This window comes from Psammomys obesus, unplaced genomic scaffold, assembly GCF_907164565.1.
Source record: "Psammomys obesus unplaced genomic scaffold, mPsaObe1.curated_primary_1811, whole genome shotgun sequence".
Lineage (NCBI taxonomy): Eukaryota > Metazoa > Chordata > Mammalia > Rodentia > Muridae > Psammomys > Psammomys obesus.
Window position 1 is genome coordinate 11883682 of NW_026596101.1, and position 22382 is coordinate 11906063.

General features: G+C 38.6%; 1 protein-coding gene across 1 annotated transcript in view; it reads left to right on the forward strand.

Annotated features, from left to right (window-relative positions):
- Positions 1–10724, forward strand: part of Cntn3 (contactin 3) — a 394581-nt gene extending 383857 nt beyond the window's left edge. Inside the window, exons 22-24 of the mRNA XM_055628433.1 lie at positions 4115–4227; positions 5648–5816; positions 9422–10724. Coding sequence (XP_055484408.1) covers positions 4115–4227; positions 5648–5816; positions 9422–9522 — 383 coding nt within the window. The 3' untranslated portion in view covers positions 9523–10724. The remainder of the gene's footprint in view (positions 1–4114; positions 4228–5647; positions 5817–9421) is intronic.
- Positions 10725–22382: the final 11658 nt, after the last annotated feature.

Sequence of the window (22382 nt, forward strand, 5' to 3'; positions counted from 1 at the left end):
ATATCACCCTTGAAAACTGCACACAATAAAGTCCCCTAGATTAGCAGCCTCAAAAATATTCCATACCATTGAAATCCACTCATTCTAGAAACTTTGCAAAAGAAAATCATGGAGTGTACAATAAAAGCCAGCTACAATCCCATAACCCTCCCCTCCCCCCAAAAAAAACATCATTATACGTGCTTCCCAGATTTTTATTGTACAGATGCCCCCCCCTTGGCTTTTTGTTTAGCAACTTGCATATTATATAAGCACAGGTGCTGTTTGATTTAATTGTCATTTGATACAATTCAGAATCACCTTCGGAAAGTCTTATTGATGGAATGTCTAGATCAGGTCATCTTGTGGGCAACTCGGGAGGCAATGGGAGGTGTCCTGACTATGTTAATTGATAGCAGATATCCACCCTGAAGTAAGTGGTACCATTCCCTACTATTGGGTCCTGGACTGTACAAGAGCAGGGAAAGCTAGCTGGGCATGAGGCCGGTAGGTGTTCATTCTTCTCTGCTATTGGCTGCGGATGTGATATGACTAGTTGCTTCAAGTTTCTGCCTTAACTTCCTCACAATGGCAGTCTGTAACCTGAAACTGTGAAAGAAAGTAAGCCCTTTCTCCCTTGTTGCTTTTTTGTCAGGGTGGTTTATCACAGCACCAATAATAAAATCAGGACATCATATATGTGTACTGTCTCACCTTGACTACTGGCCACCATTTATTTAGCTGTTTTCTCACTGATTGATGTGTCTTATGCCCCAACTTCACCCAGGCATAGCCATGTCACTGTCATCAGCTCTTTGCAGACAAGCATCTATAGAACAACTGGAATCTCTCATACAGGTGATGTTGAAAAGTTAGAAAACAAAACACAGAAAGCATCGTGATGGATGTTTAAAGATAGATGACAATAAAAAAAAATCCTTCTTGCAATAATGATACTCTTTTTTATAATAATTAAATTCTCCTGGGAATTTTAGAGTCTGCCAATTTACGTTGTGCTATAAATCCAATTAAATATCACCTTTAAATAAAACAAATTAGTTTTTTTCCCACTCTTTTCTATTATACTGTCAAAGTAGTTTATTTGACAGAGAGAAAAAAAATCTGACAAGTCATTTTGAAAAATAGACCATCTGTCAAGTTAAGTCCAGTAGGTGTGGCCTATGTCATGCTGTTGTAGATCGTATTTTTGGATGGAAAAAGCACCGAGAATGAAGTTAGAAGTGCTACAACATACACTGTCAGTCATCCCAGGGACTTTCCCATCATTCCATGCCTTCAGGCATCACCATGTGGCTTTGAAGGTATATACACTGCTGCTTACTGGAGCCACACTAGGATTGAATATACAGTTAAATAGTGCTAACTGTGGGAATACTGCTGTGTGAACAGTCAGCAGGATTCTCTTTCTGTCCCTGACTGTCACTGTTCTACAAGTCAGACATCACAGGCACCTTACTGTGTTTATGGGATTGGGACTGGTTTATTTCGCTTGGCCTAGTGGCTGCAAGCTTCATTCGTGTTCTACCATCTCTTAGATTCCTGGTTGTTTTTAAGGTGAGCAATATCCCATCTATTAGCATGCTGTGTTTATTCTTTTCCCCTGTGAATGGAAAACTGTTAGTGTTTTGTCTCTGCCCTTGCACTACTATGAAGAGAGCTTCTATGAACACACATGTATAGTCTCCCTTAACTCTCTGGGTTGGGCACATTACAGAAAGGAGTATCACTGCAGTGCAGCATACTGGAGATTACTTAACTCATATCAGAGGACATTCTGTATTGCCCAACACATCACAGATAGTTACTAAGCAATGGTTTGTAAGCTTGGAGGCTGGAAGAATGGTCCTCTGGTTAAGAATTTGCCAGGTGATAGTAGCAAGAGATCTGATGGGTATCATTTTTAACATTTTAAAAATTAAAGAGGAGCCATTAGCTTCATTTCGGAGTGTACACAAAAATGTGACAAGCATGTCAAGCTGGCTTTTGTGTAACTATCATTGTTTGGAATGAGGCTAAAAATTGTATTTATGTTTTTTTTAACTTTAGTATTTTTTAAAGAAAATATGTGGGCTGAAGAGATGTCTCAGCAGTTAAGAGTGCTTGTTGCTATTCCACAGAATGCAAGTTCACTTCCCAGCACCTACATGGACTTCAACAGCTTACAATATCCTGTAAATCCAGCTCCAGGGAAGCCAATGACACTGACTTCTGTGGGTATACAGTCAGAATAAAAACACATCGACATACACAAATGCATAAGTAAAAAATGTACATTTAAAAAAATCAGGAAAATTACCATGTAAGCAAACAGTGAAATGAATAAAGGAGAGTAGTCAGACATGGGGAAGAAAAATTTAAAAAAATCGTCCATTTTCCTTAATTTCATTACTTAAATTAATTTACTTTCTTGTAGTTTTTCTTTCTTTTTTCTTCCTTCCTTCCTTTCTTCCTTCCTATCCTTTTTCCTTTCTCTTTGCCATTTAAAAAAAGTATTCCTATCAGGCTGGATTCATTCAGCTCATATGTTTGGGATTCATAACCAGACAAACCACTGTTTACAATCCTTTCTTTTCTGAAGCTGGTATTGGTATAAGTAATGTGGCACAAACAAGTGAAACCTTCTATAACCTGTCAGTACATATATGTTGACAGAACAATCCATGCCGAAGTGTATTTTCTGAATTCCGTCAAATCATATTAAACCCACCCTTTTATGCTGCTGTCATCCACACAGATAACAGACTTCAGGATGATTTTCTAAATGCATTCATGACATCTGGATAGAGTATCTAGAACACACTGATTAATATTTCAACCCTAAGCAGTTAGCATTAATCTTGTTATCACAGCCTTGCAGCTCAGTCTTAGCTGATTTAACTCATTGTTATGATCTAGTCTCAGAAACATTCAAAATTACATAGACTCATGTTAGTGAGAACACAATGAGCTAAAGAATGTATATACAATACCATCTTGTTTGGGTTATTCATATCATAATGTGTCTGAGAGCTTTTCCATTTGTAAGTCCAGCTGTATTTGCGTTATAGCATGAGTTAATTATGATGTTCAGAATTTTCTCTGCAAAGGCAATCTTCTTGGATCATTTTCCCATTACAAATCCAGTTATCAGAATCATATCTTATGTTTGGATGTATAAGGATGAACAGTTTCAGGACTATTATAGGAATATGTGATGATGTTGACAAATGAGTAATATGTTGTTTTTATTGAAAGGAAGCTGAGTCTTTGGTGTCCCTTCTGTTGCTCCGTAAACAAATGGAACCTGCCACTCCCTACTCCATCCAATGTCCCTCTCCACATAACACACAGATACCCCTATATCTTACCAGTATACTTTTCCTATCTCATGTTCTTGTGAAGAAACTAACTGTAAATTCAAGTCTATAAAACCCAGAGAGTTTCATGAATTCTCTAATGCAATTCTCATTAACTTCTTTAGCCTTTCACATTATTTTTCTCAAAAAAAAAAAAAACTGATTTATACTTGGAAAACGAAGACTTTAAAATATGGACTGTCTGCAGTGATTTTTCATGTGTGTAGCTATTACTTCATGAGAATGAATCTGAGTAATCCTGATTTTTTTATTGCCTCTCATTTTGCCCATCTCATCATATGAAGAGACTGGCTTAAAAATCATCCACACTTCATTTCCTGTAACTTTAATCTGGCAATTTCTCTCAACCTCTAGTATGTGTCAAAACAAGTCCCATGCTTGCCCTACTTGACTCATTAACAGAAAGCCCTCTAGTGGTAGATAAGGGAATTGCCTTTCTTATGTTTTTAACATGTTTTCAAGGTATGGTATATATGGTATGATATGTGTGGTACTGTATGATATGGCATGTGGTATGATATTATATGGTATCCTATGATATAGTACAGCCAATTTTCTCACAATTTAAACACAGTATCTTTTTATAAAGAGACATTTTAAAGGTCCTCCTTAGTTATTTCTCACTCCATCGCTGCACTGTGGGTTACCAAGGAGTTCCCTCTTCTTCCATGAGCCTTGTAGAATATTTATTTGTCTGCTCCATCTGAAATATGACTTTGTACTCAGATAAGTTTTAATTTCTCCTTTTGCATTTCAAGCTCCTAGTCAGCCACCAGGAAATGTTGTTTGGAATGCCACAGACACGAAAGTGTTGTTGAATTGGGAGCAAGTGAAAGCGATGGAGAATGAGTCAGAAGTAATAGGCTACAAGGTCAGTTGTGACTTAGACTACTTCACCTTTCCCATGTCTGCAAATGTGCTCCAAGGAAATCTAAGTGGAAAGCTTATTTTTAAAATGTTGGTGATACGGTTTCTTAATCTAATTTTCACATAACTATCAAGCTTTTCCTAAAAAGAGTATTTTCTCAAACTATCTGACTTTTTATATGTACTTATTGAGATAATGTTGCTTATAAAAAATTTAAATATGATGGTTATAACTTGTTTTATTTATTTTCAATTTTCATCAAATGCTATTTTAAAACCAACTGTAAAGGTTACCCATGATTCCTTGCCCCTGACAACCAAAGACACATTTTACATGGTTCTGTCTGCTATATATCCTCACTGTAAGCATTGTGGCCAAGCAAAGGAAGGAAAGATGGCTTCCTACTGCCATCATTAGCAACCCAAGGAAGTCTCTACACTTTTAGAGATGTTGGCACAAGTGAAATCATATTCATAGCTTCAAAGAATTTCAGTGCTATCCGGTTTATGAAGCATAGTTGGGTTAAATAATGATATGTTACATAGTCTTAAGCTTTAGAGTTAAAAAAAAAAAGACAGGTGCACAGAAGGAAGATAAGCATACTCTAGAGCTTAGATGTGGGCTTCATAAAGAAGACTCGCAGAAAATAAAACATATCCAAATTGTGTCTACCATTTCCCCCATGAGGGTCAAGCTCATTGTTTGTTTTTTTTTATAATAACCATATATAAGTTATTATTGGGCTTTGAAATTACTGTAGTCACAAGATTGTTAGGGAGCTTAAATGAGATTGTCAGGAGTTTCCTGAGAGTCAACTAACAGAATTACAGTTGGTAAGGTAAAAGTCTAGCTCACAGGAATTCTGGAAAATAGGATTTATTTGCTTTATACAAAGGTAACAATTTTGTTCGAAATCCTAAGAGACTGACTGCTGAAAGGAATGAGGTCCTATCCACGTTCTTATGCATTCTTCATTAAGCCTGGTTCATTGTTACTTTACACAAACTATATATCAGAAACAGAATGTTAGCTTTATATGGACAAACTTTACAACAAAGGTAAATGGCTCATTTTTTTTTTTTTGCTTCAAGATTGGGGAGAGACTTCAGTCAGACTCTGAAGCAAGGGTCTACTCCTCCTTTCACATGTCTCATAATCTCCCTGTGTTCCTCTTCTACCCATTCACCAATGCCCAACCTAACTGAGGTTCGCCATCAAAAAAGTTCAGCTTTCACTCAGCCTCCTCAGTTTTGAGAACCCAATGATTCCACTGTATTTACCCACATTTAAAACCTACAGACTTAGCAGGAAGTGCGCTTTATAATCTAGGGTTATAAAGACGTGATGTCATTTTGGAGTGACAAAGTTTTTGAAGAACATAAAAGGTGGCCGTATAAAAAGTGTGCTTGCTTATGTTTTATAGGTTTTCTATAGGACTAGCAGTCAGAATACTGTGCAAGTGCTGAACACAAATAAAACTTCAGCTGAACTTTTGCTGCCTATCAAAGAGGACTACATTATCGAAGTCAAGGCCACCACAGATGGAGGGGATGGTACCAGTAGTGAGCAGATCAGGATCCCAAGAATAACGAGTAAGTTGGCTACACTCATTCTCAGTGTCATCACTTTCCTCAGTGTCACCGGATCCTGTAAGTCACTGATTGATCTGCTTCCCATCCTCTTTCCCCAGCATGCATTTGGCGATGCATGGGGCATGTACTATAAGGACAGAAGGAAAACCATTAGAGTGGAGCAAAACATGAGAGAAGAAAAGACAAGAAATGGCACTAAACATTATTTAGCAAAATTTATTACTTAAATTCCTTGTTTTGAAATTTGCCTACATTTGCCTTAGGATTATCTGCTCAAACAGTTCTCAAGGGTTACACTGAGCTATACACAGGTTTTCATACTTTTAATATTTCCAGCTGTGGTGGTTCAAGCCAATAATCTCCACACTCAAGAGACCAAACCAGGAAAATCCTGAGTTCCAGAGCAGCCCAGGCTACAGTGAGATCCTGTTTTTTTTTCCAATTGTTCTTCCCCTTCTAATTGTAGCCAAACTATCAGTTCTTTCAATTTAAAAAAAAATTAAAATGTATAAGGTTATAATCTACTTTTGAATACTGGACAGAGAAACGGGTTTTAAAAATATCTACTTTTAATTTCACAGGAGCTACACACTAACTTTTCCTCTGAAAATCCAATGAAATTTATTCTACTATGGAAATTTCCATCTCTGAGTTAAGGAAAACAGACTCTTGCATACATATTTTCTCAGTGACAAGGCAAAATACATTTTATCCTTAATTTTAAATCCTCTGGAGTTCTCCAGCATTAACTAAAGTACTGTGAAGTCCATCTTGTCTTACTCTGTCCTGTTTTTCTCAGTGATAAAAATAGATTGGCCCCATCTTTCCATGTATCGATCTTTATCTTGTTCATAGTGCTGGGCAATCTAGACTTCGACTAAGGCCTTTAGTCTTTAAAGTTATATGACTGACATGACTGAAGAGTGGAAAATTTGGCCATGTAGGAAAATTTTATTTTCTGTGAAAGAATTTGAGTAGAGCACACAAATCAAACTATCTTAAGAAAATAGCTGATAATTTTTTCATCACTTACTTGTGCAAGTGTGTAAAGACCATTTTAGAATGGGGGCTCTCCTGAAAGTCTGTGAAATTCAAAAGATCAAAAGAGAAACTGATTTATAGTGTGTGTGTGTGTGTGTGTGTGTGTGTGTGTGTGTACACATGAGTGCAGTTGTCCCAAAGGCCAAAAAAGGGTCTTATTTGCATCAGTTTCAGGTGGAATTACAGGAAGTTATGAGGTTTTGAGCAACCTAACATGGGTGCTGCGAACTGAACCCAGGCCCTCTCCAAGAGCAGTACTCTTAATCTCTGAGCCATCTCATTTCTTTAGTCCTGATTCCTTTACCTTTTAAAATAAGGAACACATGCTTCTTATTCTCTAATAGTACAAGGTTTAGAGTGAACAGCAACAGAACCAAAAAATCTGGTCAGGGAGTCTTTTCTGAGATATACTCCAACCAAGAACCATGCATGGAGATAACCTAGAACCCCTGCACAGATGTAGCCCATGGCAGCTCAATGTCAGTGTATGTTCCCTAGTAATGGGAACAGGTACTGTCTCTGACATGAACTCAGTGGCTGGCTCTTTGATCACCTCCCCCTGATGGGGGCAGCCCTGAGAGGCCACAATGGAGGACATTGCAGGCAGTCCTGATGAGACCTGAAAAGCTAGGGTCAGATGGAAGAGGAGGAGGACCTCCTCTATCAGTGGACTTGGGGAGGGACATGGGAGGAGATGAGGGAGGGAAGGTGAGTCGACAGGGGAGGGGGCTATAACTGGGATACAAAGTGAATAAACTATAGTTAATAAAAAATAAATTAATTTAAAAAAGAAAATGACAGAATAGACAGTGGACTGCTAACAGGACTAAGTGTTATATTTCTTTAGAGAGAAGCAGGAAGGATTTTAGTTTGGAGACTACTCTTCCCTCTGCCTGCTCTCCCTTATATATGCAGTAAGAATCTTCTCCATACTTTAGGAGTACCTGTACTCTCTCCTTTTATGTCATTTCTTCATTCAGGGATGACTTCCTAATCCAGAGCATCTGACCCTGCCTTGATGCTGATCTTGTGGTAGTGAGGTGATTACACAGGGTTGTCTTTGAAAATGGAGTTTCTATTGATTTCTTCTACAAAGATGATAATTCATATTATGCAGAAAATGTATCTCCATAGAGATAAGCACATTTTCTAAACCTTTATGCCATGAATCTTTCTTTAATTAAACCATCAAATTATCTCACCAGTTGTTTGTAATCAAGTCTAATCATTTTCACAATGATGAAGTTGTTTTTCCAATTTCAGTTAAAGTACATGAAATAAGCAGACTGGAGTCATTTACTAACACATGAACACATCAGTGACTTATACATGCTCTTAGCAGCCAGAGCGATTCAAGGTTAGGCTTGTGTTGTAATTTAACCTTAATAGAACAGGCTTTATTTTCATTCTTGTGTGTCTTAGTTCATTCAAACTGCTTTTGAGGGGTGGGTGATTGAGACAGGATTTCTTTTTGTAGGCCTGCCTGTCCTGAGACTTTCTCTGTAGACCAGGTTGGCATCAAATTTACCTGCCTCTGTCTCCCAAATGCCGGTATTAAAGGCAAGGGCCACCACTGCCCAGATTAAACTACTTTTAGAACAGTGACATTATTTGACTGTCTTATAACTACAGTAATTTATTATTCATGATTTCAGAGGTGCCTACAGACTCATAAATGTTTTCAAAACATTCCATATCCAAATTTCTCCAAGGAAGAATGGTTCCCTTTGTGGGTACTCAATCTCATTAACATAAGAATTTAGAAATAGACTCAATAGTTTGCTTGAATGCAGTTTCATTAGCGTTTAGGAGAAAAACAACAGGGCAGCTGCCTGGAGGATAAAGATGGAGACTAGGAAGAGGAAAAGACCATGGCTTTTGCAATGAAAGCTAACAAATATCTTCATTACAAAAACAAACAACAGGAAAAAAAATAAAGGAGATTGAAAACCTGGAAGGATGAATCACAAAGGCCACAGGGTATGGGAGTCTTTGCTTAGTCTTTTGGCCAATAATCAAAAAAAAAAAAAAAAAAAAAAAAAAACCAAAGAGCCAAAAAAAAAAATAAAAATTTAGTTAGTACTCAGAGGCAAACAGAACACATGGCCAGGCTCCATAGAGATGCTGCAGACCTGTTACCTGTTGTACGGTCTGCAAGTGCCTTCCCTAAGGAGCTTCTGGGGATGGGGGGGAAGAACATCATCTCATTCAAGGGATAATTATTCCTCCCATCTTAGTATGACTACAGGTTATTCAGATTTCCAGGGGGAGTGGATTCCTGGATAGGTAATTAAAAGGTCCAGAGATAGCTCCATTGCCTTGGCCTTTTCATGTGGTGATTTAAGTCTGAGGAGTGGCAAAGCTGATGCTTAAGATTCTTGAGTTATCAGGAAATCAGGGATTGGAGTCCAGAGCTTTAAAGACCTGCAAGGCTACTATTGAAGCATGAATATCATCAGAACTGAAGATAGGATTTCATCATGATTCTAAAGGGAACAGAACCATTCAACCTCAGGTGTTCCAATTACAGCCCTTATTAACGATCCCTTTATCATCTTTGACAGGTATGGATGCAAGAGGATCCACATCAGCCATTTCTAACATCCACCCTGTGTCAGGTTATATTCCCGTCCTACTGTTCTTTATTGTAAATGCTTTGTGGTGATAGGCCCTTGTTATTGTTTACTGGAAAGTTAATTGGTTACATACAAAAAAAAAAGTGCTTTCTGAATCAGTGATTATGCATGTTTTTTTTCAGGTATGTGTTTTTAAATTTCTACTCCATTATAGGTAAAATATGAATATAATAAAAGCAGTAAATCCTTTAAGAGGAATCTGAAATGCCTTAATATTTGCTTGGTAAACCAAAGGAACTTACAAATTATATACTGCAAACTTTTGATAGAAATATTCTTATGTTATGGGTTTAATCACTGCCTATGTGTGAGGCACATACAAACACCGGATACACAAAAACACAGTTACACACATGACATGTACAAACACATAGTACACACACAGTACACACAACACACAATCTACCAACAGAGCACGAGACACACACACACACACACACACACACCATTTTTCTATCCTGCAAACTCGTTTATTCCAAATATTTTTTTCTCATTATTACAACAGCACCTATCATGTTAGGCTTACTAATTTTAGCATGGATCCAATTTTAATCCCTCAGGGTAAAAATGCTCTTAGACAGTTATGCTGGAAGGGAGTGGCCTGCCCTGTGATCCCATAGAGTATTAGTAGAAAGTACTGCTCTGAGCTTGGCGAGGTGACATCTGTCTCACTGTGCTCCTCTGTGGAGGCGAGATTCCTTTAGTCACTGGTCCTCTCATTTTTCAATTCCTCATACTGTAAAACAAGATGACAATATTTCTCCTATCTGCCTTTGCTGAAAGGAGTCATTGTTACAAAACAAAGACGGGACTATGAAAAGTATGGCTTCCCCCACGTGCAGTGTCCCTGTGCCAAATCTTACATGAACTCCCTAACATGACACAGCAAACCTGGCATTTCTGACTTGCTGCTGTTCCATGTTCTCGGTAGGATGATCTGTCTTGTTCGAAGATGGGAATTGAATCTGAGTGTATATTGTAACACCTTTTCTTTTTGTTCATATTTACAAAGAAAGAGATGGAACATGAAAATGAGCACCTTTTACCCTTCCTCAGAAATTAGAGTGAAATCAATTAGAACTCACTCATTCCTTTCCCATGTAAAAATATGTTTTCAGGCTCTGTCAAAACCCAGTAGAGAAAATAAGGAACAACTGTATGTTAACCCAAATGTGAAACAAAATGCACATAATTCTTCACTTCCAGTTTCTGATTCCATTAAGGGGTCCTCTCTCTCCAGATGGCAGAGATTTTTTTTTTTTTTTTAATGAAATCACACTGTCTATCTCATTGAGTCAGGCAGGCTTTTCTGCTCCCAAGTTAAATTGGTAATAGAACATGTTGGAGCTGCTGGCTTTGATACACATGACTCAGTCTTTTAATATGTGCTTTTCAAAGGACTGAGGAAGACACCACTTCACAATAATATGTAAAAGTTATATGAAAATCAGCAGATTCAGTGCTGGACATTCAAAATAATGTTCTTTTACCTCTTACGTACAAATTTCACATTTTACTGGAATTTTTTTCATATTACCAAAAGTAGCAAAATTGGAAACTGATGGTACAGCTCTCAAGAGATAATAAAAATTAGCCAAATTCTGATACCATTTTAGTATAGCGCCCTTCCTTCAGAGATTCCATTTACGATAAGGTCACTATGTAAAAAGGAGAATGATTTTTTAAGTCTCTGTCGGGTCTGTATATATTGTACATATTGAGAAGAAATATGAATGACTATTTGATTTCATATGACCATTGTTATTTCCAGTCAAAAAGTGGGGAAACACTTTCTCCAATCCCTGTGCTTTATGATCCATGTGACAGAACTATACCTTTTTATTACCCGATGACTCCTAGAAGTTGTTCCTATACTTTACTTTTGCGAGATGGATATTCTCTTGTTTCCTGTTATTTCTATCAGGATATCTCCATGAGATGTAGACTCTGTTTCATATTGAAAAGTCTGAATTTTACTATTTAAATTCCTGTGTGTGTATCCTATGGTTATCTGTATGTATTATTTTCTATTATTCTAATAAAATTTATAATAATCGAGTAGTTCTGCCTTTTTCACTGTGGTGTGGTGGAGGGAAACATCCACACAGGGAAGAGAGGAAGTGCATGTGGAGTGACAGAGTGGCGATGGCTCCTTACATTTCTCATCCTACAGTTGACCTTTACAGCCTTTAGAGAAATGTTTTTAAATTTTTGTTTATGCGCCACTAAGTCAGTAAAATGTAATTTGATACAATGAATTCTACATTCGGAATAATTCAGATGTGCATCAAAGGGCTGATAAAAGAAAACAGAAAAGTGCATAATAGACTTACAGTACCTAACTTCTTCTCACTTCATTCTGTCATGAATAGAAACTCACACATTTTTTTGACAACAGAGTTTATTTATTTTTTCTTAGGAATGATGTCAATGTACTGCATTCTACATAGATTTTCTTTTTGTTATCAGAGGTAGATTTTGCTTGAGATGATCACTGTGATAGACACATGCTAAGTATTTATACATGCTAAAATGTACTAATGATTCAGCTTTGAATTTGTAAACCATTTCAAAAGTTAATGTTAGTGTAAGGAAAATGAGAACAAAAATAATCCATTATCTTCTCATATTAGACATGGAGTTTTATAGAGAAATTAAGGGGAAACTGTATAGAGCTGTCTCTCCCATTCTCCCTCTCTCCCTTTCTCTCTCTCTCTCTCTCTCTCTTTCTCTCTCTCTCTTTCTCACTGTAGTGTGATGTTTGTGTTTGTGTGTGTGAGTATGTGTGTGTGTGTGTGCTGTGTTGGAGTTTAGGCTTAGTTGATGTCATTGTACTAGTATCTTCTATAAAAAAAAAAAAATTCCCTGAGAGTGTACAGACAGAGATCTCACACACAGCAGTCCTAATGGCGGGCATGGGAAGAGCAGAAGGCAACTTTTCAGGATACCTGTGCCAACTTCACAGCACCCTCTCTAACTGCTGATCATGGTTTCTTGCTCCAGTTTCAAAGCCTTGGGTTCTCTGTCTGAAGAATGCATGTGGGGTAGAATTCTCCTCATTGTGTTATTTCTTAGACAACTGTTGAGCCGCTGGATACAGAATGTCCTGTTCTGTGAGCTGAAGCTGTTGACACTTAGGAGTCAGGAAGTCAAGTTAAATGGTATGTATTATTCATAGCGTCAGAAATGATTCTGGAATTCAGTTAAGCTAAGCAGAAATGTAACACAGTGAACATTCGAAGTTACTCATTCACTCTCCATGACACTATGTTAACCGTTGCATTATCTCCTTAGTCAAGTTCCATGGAGCCCATTTCACAGATGATGATGAACAATTAGCAATTTGCACAAGGTCATCCAGTGACAGGCACAGTAAAATGAGCCAAAGTAGTCCAACCTCGACCCTGGACCATCACATGGGATAATGTTCTCGTCCCTCTTTACATTAGATACTTCAGGCTGGATGGTTCTGAACATTCTTAGTTTTACTTCTTGGTAGACTTTGTGACTCCTTTATTGAACACATCATCAGGGAGCCTAAAAACTCTTAATTAATTTTCATTATGCTTTTTCCTTAAAACTTTTGAAGATGGCACAAGTTGACTTTCAATCATCTTTGCCACATTCAGTGAAACAAACCAGCATAACTCAGTAGGATGAAGAAAATGTGAAGTGATTAGGATGTTACTGATTCCTTTTTTCCAATTAAAATCCCTCCTGCTGGTTCATATTCACACAATGCCAGCTTCTTATTTAAAATTATCTTAATTGGGTTCAGTTTTTTCTAAAGCATGTTACCCTTTTTAAAAATGAAAAGAAATATGCAGGGATATTCAGTGTAATTTGGATATACTTCAGTAAATATTGGAAGTAAAAGCAACCTACAACAGTAATTATGAAATCAGCAATTAGTAAACTCTGCCATTATCTTGAAAGAAAATATGTAAACAGATTGGACTGCAGTGCATCTCAATCATTAGATTGTTGTTGTTGCTGTGGTTGTTGTTGTTTTTATTTGGGCCTGTACCTTAATTTAACATGCCTTGCTTTACATGCAGGTAATAATTACCTCTTAGACTTAACAGAGAACCCATACACTGATAAGAAAATTAAACTTGCAAAGGATGAACTCTTTCCATACTTATCAGCCTTTATTCTTTTTTTTTTTTTACTCCTACTCCACCCTTTGAAATTATCTTAGTTGCTTGTGATTCTACCTTGATCATCAATACTGCAAGGAAGAGAAAGAATCAGGCTCTGTGTAATTGGAGATTACCTGAGGAAACACAGAAAAGGCAGCAACAAATGATAAGGCTGGCAAATGAGCACATTTACTCTGGCCTCAGACAGTAGAAATGGACAGAAGCAAACTCTTGTAAGTGTATATCATGTCTGGCTAATGAGGAAGTGAAATGTCCCTGTCAGTGTGATTCTTGCATCAGCATTTCCATGTTTCCAGAACATCCTCGTAGGAAAGGTATTTTTTGCCAGGATGAAGTTTAAAGATGATGACACGGGATCCCCATTGGGATGTTAATCTCTGAACTGCACTGTCCTCTTTCCCTACTCTTTACCAGCTTGATTAAATAACCAACCATAATACAACCACCTGTATTCTCTCTCTCCTAGTTTGCTTAAATTTTTCCTCCTACATTGACCCTGCAGATGATAAGTTATGATCATTAGGAAAATAACAGGCGTTACATAATGTATATATGAAACAGTTAAAACTGGCAGACACACTGTACTGAAAACATAAACAAATCTGTGAAGAAAGTTGACCCAGAGTCTAAGAGTATTCCAGAAAGAATCTGATTAGAATCCTAACTATGTACCTATAAAAACTGCCTGGCCCTTGGTGTTTAGGTTAATTCTTCCAAATATCTAAAATGACACCAAGTAATAATTACAAAAACAACACTAATAATAATAAGTACCTGCATACTAGGTCTGTCATTGAAATTACTGGATGTGATTGCAGGAACCTTTTATCAGACTTTGGCTCATGGTTACTCAAACACCACTGTCTGGAAAATTAATAATCTTCCCTGTTCTATTATTAGGCTTTAGAAGCTAAACCATTCTTTAAGGGTCAGCCAGTAGTTACACATCAGAATAAAATGTAGCACAAATTGTGGTGCATTAATTACTCAGTTTCAGGTGACCCTCTGCCCTTTGTTTAAGAGGTAGAAAAGACCCTCCTCTCAGGAGCTTCTTCTCGCAGAGAAGCAGGGAAAGAGCAAGGGGAAACATGGGAGGGGGAAAGGAACTTAGAGTATGTGCTGGAGAGGTTGTAAGTACTAAGACCTTGCTCATGGAGCTTCTGGAACCTTGTTGGACACACAGGACAATGTTAGTCTCTCCCATTAAATCCTCAGTTGCTCACAGCAGCTAACATGCACATTGAGATGCCATAGATGAAGGCCAGGGGAGTTAGTCACAAGACACCGTTCAGAGAGGTATGAAATGAGAGGTTGAAGGCTTGACTTGTGTTTTAGGAGTGTTTAGTGTGCTTCTGTAAATAAAGCCTGTATATTACTCAACATGTTCTTCAGGAATCATAGTAATGGAGTTGAAACAAGAACCACTTGACCTGGCAAAGCTGGCCTATGCTTCTGAATGCTTCCAGTTAGGAGCTTGAAAAGTCTGAGGCCCTGAGGAATATGGACACAGGATAAGCATGTTGAGCCAACAGGATTTAGCCTTCAGAAGTCATGTGGGAAGTATAAGCTCCAGGCCTCTTTTGAGAAGGCTATACTGATTTCTCTTCTTCCCTAAGACGTTCCTTCACACTTCCAAATCCACTACCACTGAGTAACAAAGTTGATCTTGCTGGGACTTAAGTTCCAGAGGAGGCTCCACTGGCTGTTGATACAGAATGAAATAAAACCATCTCCCCTCTGAATTTAAACACATTTATTTTGTCTCTCTGCCACTTCTCCTTAGGCTTTTTCGATAGCAAAAACAGCCAGTCTTGTCTTAAAAATCTCTCCTCTTCTATAAGAGATGATAAAAGATATGGAAAGAGCTTGGGGACAAAAATCTAGTCACCTGATTTCACATATTGGGAAATTACAGTTTCACAGTAATGACATGTATCATAAAAAGGGAGAGAGTAATGTGTATGATTCAAGATTTGTGCCTTCTGAAGAAAGGAAGGGGGCTATTAGGAAAGAAAAAGGGGGAATAATAGAAAAGAAGAGCAGAAAAGTCAAGATAATGGAGATGGATATGGTCAAATATGTGTGGGCACAAATATGTGTATGTATAAATAATACATGTACATAAGTATAAATATATAAAGGCAAATGTACACAGATATACATAGACATGGATCTCTTTTTTAAAAATCAATCCAAAAGAATGATTGTAAAACAACAACAAAAAAGGAAAGATAGGCAAAGAGAGTGTAGGTGATTGTACCGGCTTATCTCATGTCAAACTGATACACAAAATAGAGTTATCTGAAAGGAGGGAGCCTCAATTGAGAACATGCTTCCATAAGATCTGGCTGTAAGACATTGTCTTAATTAGCAATTGATGGAGTAGAGACCAGCCCATTGTGGTTGCTGCTATCCCTGGGCTGATGTTTCTGGGTACAAACACTTTGGAACTCAATCTGGTACTTTCTCAGAAAATTAGGAATAGCACTTCCTCAAGATCCAGCTATACCACTCCTGGGCATATGTCCAAAATAGGCTCAACTACACAACAAGGACATTTGCTCAACTATGTGTATAGTAGCTTTATTCGTAATAGCCAGACTCTGGAAACAACCCCGGTGCTCCTCAACTGAGGAATGAATACAGAAATTGTGGTACATTTACACAATGGATTCCTACTCAGAAATTAAAAACAAGGAAATCATGAAATTTGCAGGCAAATAGTGGGAACTAGAAAAGATCATCCTGAGTGGGTATCTCAGAAGTGAAAGACACACATGGTATATACTCACTTATAAGTGGATATTAGACATTTAATATAGGATAAACATACTAAAATCTGTACACCTAAAGAAGCTAAGCAAGAAGGAGGACTCAGGGTAAGATGATCATTCCTTACTCAGAAAGGTAAACGAACAGACATTAAAAGAGGGAGACAATAGGACACAGGACAGGAGCCTACCACAGAGAGCCTACCCAGCAAGGTATCAAAGCAGATGCTGAGGCTCATAGCCAAACTTTGGGCAGAGTGCAGGGAATCTTATGAAAGAAGGGAGAGAGTGGACCTGGAGGGGGCAGGAACTCTCCAAGGAAAGCAACAGAACCAAGAAATCTGGCACAGGGGTCTTTTCTGAGACTGATACTCCAACCAAGGACCTCCTATGCATGGAGATAACCTAGAATCCTGCACAAATGTAGCCCATGGAAGCTCAGTGTCCAAGTGGGATGCCCTAGTAAGGGGAACAGGGACTGTCTCTGACCTGAAAACAGTGGCTGGCTCTTTGATGACCTCCCCCTAAGGGAGGAGCGTCCTTTCCAGGTCACAGAGGAAGACAATGCAGCCAGTCCTGATGAGACCTGAAAAGCTAGTGTCAGAGAGACAGGAAGGAGGACTTCCCCTATCCATGGACTTGGAGAGGGGCATGGGAGGAATTGAGGGAGGGAGTGTGGGATTGGGAGGCCACAAGGGAGAGGGCTATAGCTGGGATACAAAATGAATAAACTGTAATTGATATAAAAAAAGAAAAAGGAAAAAAGAATGCAGGCCTAACAAGCTATAGGAAGCAAATCACCCCCTCCAACAACAGCACCTCTGCAACAGCACCTGCCTCCAGGTTCCTTCCCTGCATGAGTTCCTATCCTTACTTTCTTTGGTGGTAAACAGCAATGTGGAAGTGTAGGCTGAATGAACCCTCTCCTCCCCAGTGTGCATTTTGATCACAGTGTTTTCTTGCAGCAATGGAAACCCTAAGACAGTGGTTATGTACATTGTCCAGTGAAATAATGATTTAAAATAGTTCACACATTTCAGTAAACATCTACCTTTCATGAACATCAGCTAATGACAGTTTTCTTTAAAGCTAAGAGACATCCCTCATGTGTGGTGAGTTAAGTTTTCAAAGGGAATCCTCTTTACTGCTCGAAATGCAGCAAACAAGCTACAGGTGTTGATGGAGCTGTCTGAGGCCCTGCTGCCCTGCCAAGAAGCAGGGAACTCCACTGCTCTCCAAGAATTTGGAAGTGACTGGCTGCAGTTGGGATCTTGCCTGAAGAGAGTTTTGCCAGACCCAAGCAACAGGTTGGTGAGTAGGAAATTATGCAGAGCTGCAACCTCAGCAATACACTCTTCGTAGTTACACATAAATTGTATTTCAGAAGTGATGATGGGGGACATTTTGAGAAATCATTAAGACTATGTGCTTTGGAGAGAGCCTGCCAGCAAGCTGCCATTCGATGCTTAGTGCTTGCAAAGTAACCTAACTACTTTAAACTTCTCTCTTTCTCAATTTTTTTTTTTTTGCGTTATGAATTTCTTTATTTTGTACCTCCACACACAGATTAAATAATTTAAGAACCTACGAAACACAGGTGATTTTTAGCAATCAAAGTCAATGTAGTTTCTAAAGCCTTTTTTTTTTTTTTTTGCTATTTTTAAAATTTATTCGTAATGCTACGGAAAGCTTCTGTATAGTCGTGAGGCACCGTGTTGCATTGTCTAATGTGGGTAGAAGGGTAAACATATGTATCTTCTCAGGTATTTCTGATCGCCTTATGGCAGGGCTGTTTAAAATCCCCCGCCCAGCTTTTTGAAATGTGAAAGGCGTTGCTGTATCTACAAGTGGCACCCACTGGCCACTGGTGCACCACAGCAGCAATTTAGCGTGGTGTAAACAGCCGTTCCCTGCTTCTTCTTCTTCCGTCTCTCTCCAGTGTCAATTCCTGATATACTTTAACTTTCACAAATGTCTGAGCTAAGGTTAACTTTCTCAGCCTGGCTTTTATTTATTGAAATAATTCCCATATCTATGCTGTGACCGAAAACAAACAAACAAAATATAAAAAGTGCTTTTATTCTTTTCATAGCTGAGTGCTCTTCTATTGTGTATTTTTTATCCCTTGATAATATGTATTCTTACTGTAATGAGGTGATATCGTGGTTTGGATTTGGACTCAGGTCTTGATCACCAGTGTTGAATGAGTTTTTAAACACATGATAATAATTTACCTTTTGAGAAATGTACAGCAAGGTATATGTCTTAGCTACCTTTCTGTTGCTGTGAGAATATATCTTAACTAAGGCAACTTATAACAGAAAATGTTTATTGGGCTTGTGGTTCCAGCTGGAGAAAGTCCATAGCAGGCAGGTAGGAATGCATGTTGCTGGAGCTTATATGCTGTGATAGCAGCAAGGCAAGGCAGAGAAAGAAAGCTGATTGAGAATGGCATGAGCTTTTAAGACCTCAAAGACCACCCCAAGTGACACACCTTTTAACACTTTCCAAACATTCACACCAGCTATGGAACAAGCATTGAAATAAATGAGCCTCTGGGAGCCATTCTCATTCATTGTATGACCCATTTCATATCAGGTCATTATTGTTTGCAATGTGTTTTTGAGTCCCTTACAAAGGATGGATGTCAATACTTGTCAGATGTGCTTTTTCCCAATTATTATTATCTCTGATTCTGTAGTTTTCCTCTTCACTGTTGTTTCTCTTGCTGGATTCAAGCTTTCTTGTTTGATATATTCCATTTTTTGCATTTGTTTTCTGTGCTTTGGTGGGTATTGTTCAAAAAATAATCTACCATTACAGTATTTTAAAGTGTTTCTTCTTATGTTTTCTTCTGGAGGTTTCATAGTTTTTAATCTTACATTTAAGGCATTAAGCCATTTTGAGTTGATGTTTGTAATTAGAGAAAAGTGCCAGCCTATTTTCATTCTTCTGCATATGAATATGCAATTTTTCCGATCATGGCTCTTTGAGAAGTCTGTCCTTTCTCCGATATATGTTCTTAGCACTTTTGTGGATAATCAGTGTCTATAGATCCCTGGTATTAAAAATTAAAAATAAGAAGCAGGGGGACAACCAACATATTCTCTGCAAGAGATTTATTCGGGGGGTATGGAGGAAGTGGGTAGCAGGACATGGTGGGGGAAGAGAGGGGGGAAGGGAAGGGGAAAGGAGGGGCACCCCAAGAGAGAGAGAGAGAAAGAGAAGAAAGAGAGGGTATAAGAGTAAGAGAGAAACCACGTGTTGGATCGGCCCTTTTAAGGGGCACGATAACCACGCCTTCCAGGTGTGTTCACCTGGCTGGCTGGCGACACATGATGACATCATCATAGGTTGCTGGGTAACACAGGAGCAGGTTGTGTTCCAAAATACTAACACCTGGGCTTACCTCTGTGTTCTGTGTAATGGTTAATCTTGTGAACTTGACTGGGGTGGGAGATGCCTAAAAGATTACTTAAATATACCTCCAAGTGTATAGATGAGAGTATTTCTAGGTATGAATGACATGTGGGCCAGTGCTGGGGGAGAAAGTACCACCTTGAATGTATGCAGTGTGCTCTGATGGCACTGGATGAATTAAAAAGGAGAAAGGAGACAGCCTGCTAACACAGACCTTGATTCTTCTTCCTGGATGCTGTAAAGCAAGAAACTCTGAGCTGTCACATCCTTCCACAATGATGAACTGGAACTCAGAAAAACCTTGAGCTGAAAAATGCCTTTTCTTATATGCCGTATGTCAGGTATCTTATCAGTGAGGGAAAATATGTTATACTGTCCATTGGACTCTATTCCATTGGACTTTTAAAATGTCAAACATCAAGCTATTTTGATTTCTGCTGCTTTGTAGTATGTTTGGAAGTCAGGTAGTGAAATGCCTCCTAATTTTTTTTCTTTTAATTCATGGCGGCTTTGAGTACTCACATTTGACAGAGGAGTCTAGGTAATATTTTTTTCTTTTTTTAAATTTTATTTATTTATTTATTACAATTTATTCACTTTGTATCCCTGCTGCGGCCTCCTCTCTGGTCTCCTCCTCCCAGTCCTGCCCTCCCTCCCTCTTCTCCCCCTTTACCCTTTCCACTGATAGGTGAGGTCCTCCACCCCTTCTATCTGACCCTAGCCTATCAGGTCTCATCAAGGCTGACTGCATCCTCTTCCTCTGTGGTCTGGCTCAGCAGCACTCTGGGGGGGGGGGGGGGGGCGGTGTCAAAGAGCCAGCCACTGAGTTCATGTCAGAGACAGCCCTTGTATCCCTTACTAGGGAAACAACCCACTTGGAAGCTGAGCAGCCTATTGGCTTCCTCTGAGCAGGGGGTTTAAATCCTCTCTATCAGCCTTCCTTGGCGTACCAGTCTCAGCAGGATGCCCTGGGCCCAGGTTTTTTGGTTCTGTTGGTCTCCTTTTGGAGTTCCTATCCTCTCTAGGTCTTTTCATGTCCCTTTTCCTCCATAAGGTCTCTATTCCCTCACATGTAAACTAGAGATGAAAAGTTTCTGCCTCCATTTTGTGAGAATTAGAAATTACACAGTGTCCAGCACTCTAGAAGGTGAAGCAGAAAGAGTACAAGGTCAAGCCCTGCCTGGACTACATTGACAGAACCTGTCTTACCTCAATGATTGACCACTTCCCTAGAATATGCAATGCCTGTGTTCAGTCTCCAGCATGATAAATAATAATTATTACTCTACTGATGCATGAAAAGTGTTTATCCAGGAGTCAAGGCAGAAGTCTCAATGTTCCATCCTTATGTCTGACTTCTCCTTTCCTCTCATTCAGCATCTTGTAAGAACAAGAAACCTGACATGAACTTCTTAATACTTAAAATGCTTTGTGCATTTTAATCCATGTGTTATATTACTTCCATTGATCTCATTTGCAGTCTTGCTGCTCAAGGTAAAAACTGACTGAACAAATTCCTCATTGGAAAGAAATGCCCTCAGCCCTTTGTGAGATTCAAAGGGACATCAGAAGGGGGAAACTGCCTTGTGGGGTGTTCATGGGCTCTTCATCAACGTAATCATATGTGAATAATCCATGGCCATGAATCTAAAGGCATTCAACACTAATTACTCCTCCTTGAGGTCTTAAGTCTTTTGTATATGCATGAAGAGTAACTGTGACTCTCAGGACAGGGAAAAAATCTTTCATGACATCTTAGCATAGCATTTGTCTTCTTTGGGGGGACTTTTGAGAATTTCAGCCCAATTCTTATATGACAACAGAGTTTCGTCTTGACATTTGACTTGAAGAAGTGATCCTTAATTAAACATACAGATAAACTTAAGATTCCTTGTGACATCCTAAAAGATCAGTCACTATCCCCCTGAAGCAGAAAAATCCCTCTGAAAAGCAGAAAGCTTTTCAGCCATTAAACTAAATGGAAATAAGATGTCTTTGAAGTCTTTTCATGGAAGCTTCTATTAAAAAGCTTTGTCTTTAATTGACAGTTATAATTTATATGCTCATGGGCTAGGAAGTGACTTATGATACATGCATGTACTTTATAACAGGTCAAGCAAATTGAGACCCACCACCTCTCATGCTCAGTTACTTTGTCATAGGAATATTTTAAATCTCAGTTTTGGAACATTGCATACAGCGCCACATTAATTATAATAACCATGCAATAAAATAGGAACAGAGAAATAACCTGTCCTGAAACCTTGTGATCTTTGATTGTTATTGATCTCATGCTCTAAGGGTTTTTTGAGTCCCGTAATTCTCAGCCCACCAGGCCCTGTTCATGGTCTCCATAACATACAGAAGATCTTTACCATCATGGGGTCTTAGAAATACCAGAATTTCATACAACTTCCTGCATTAGAGCATCACATGATGAGCTAAGCTACTGTTCCCTGGTGCCTGGAAATGGCTTGGCCTGAGATTTGCATATCAGAAAGGTTTCAAAAAACAACAAAAACCTTGTCAAGCTGT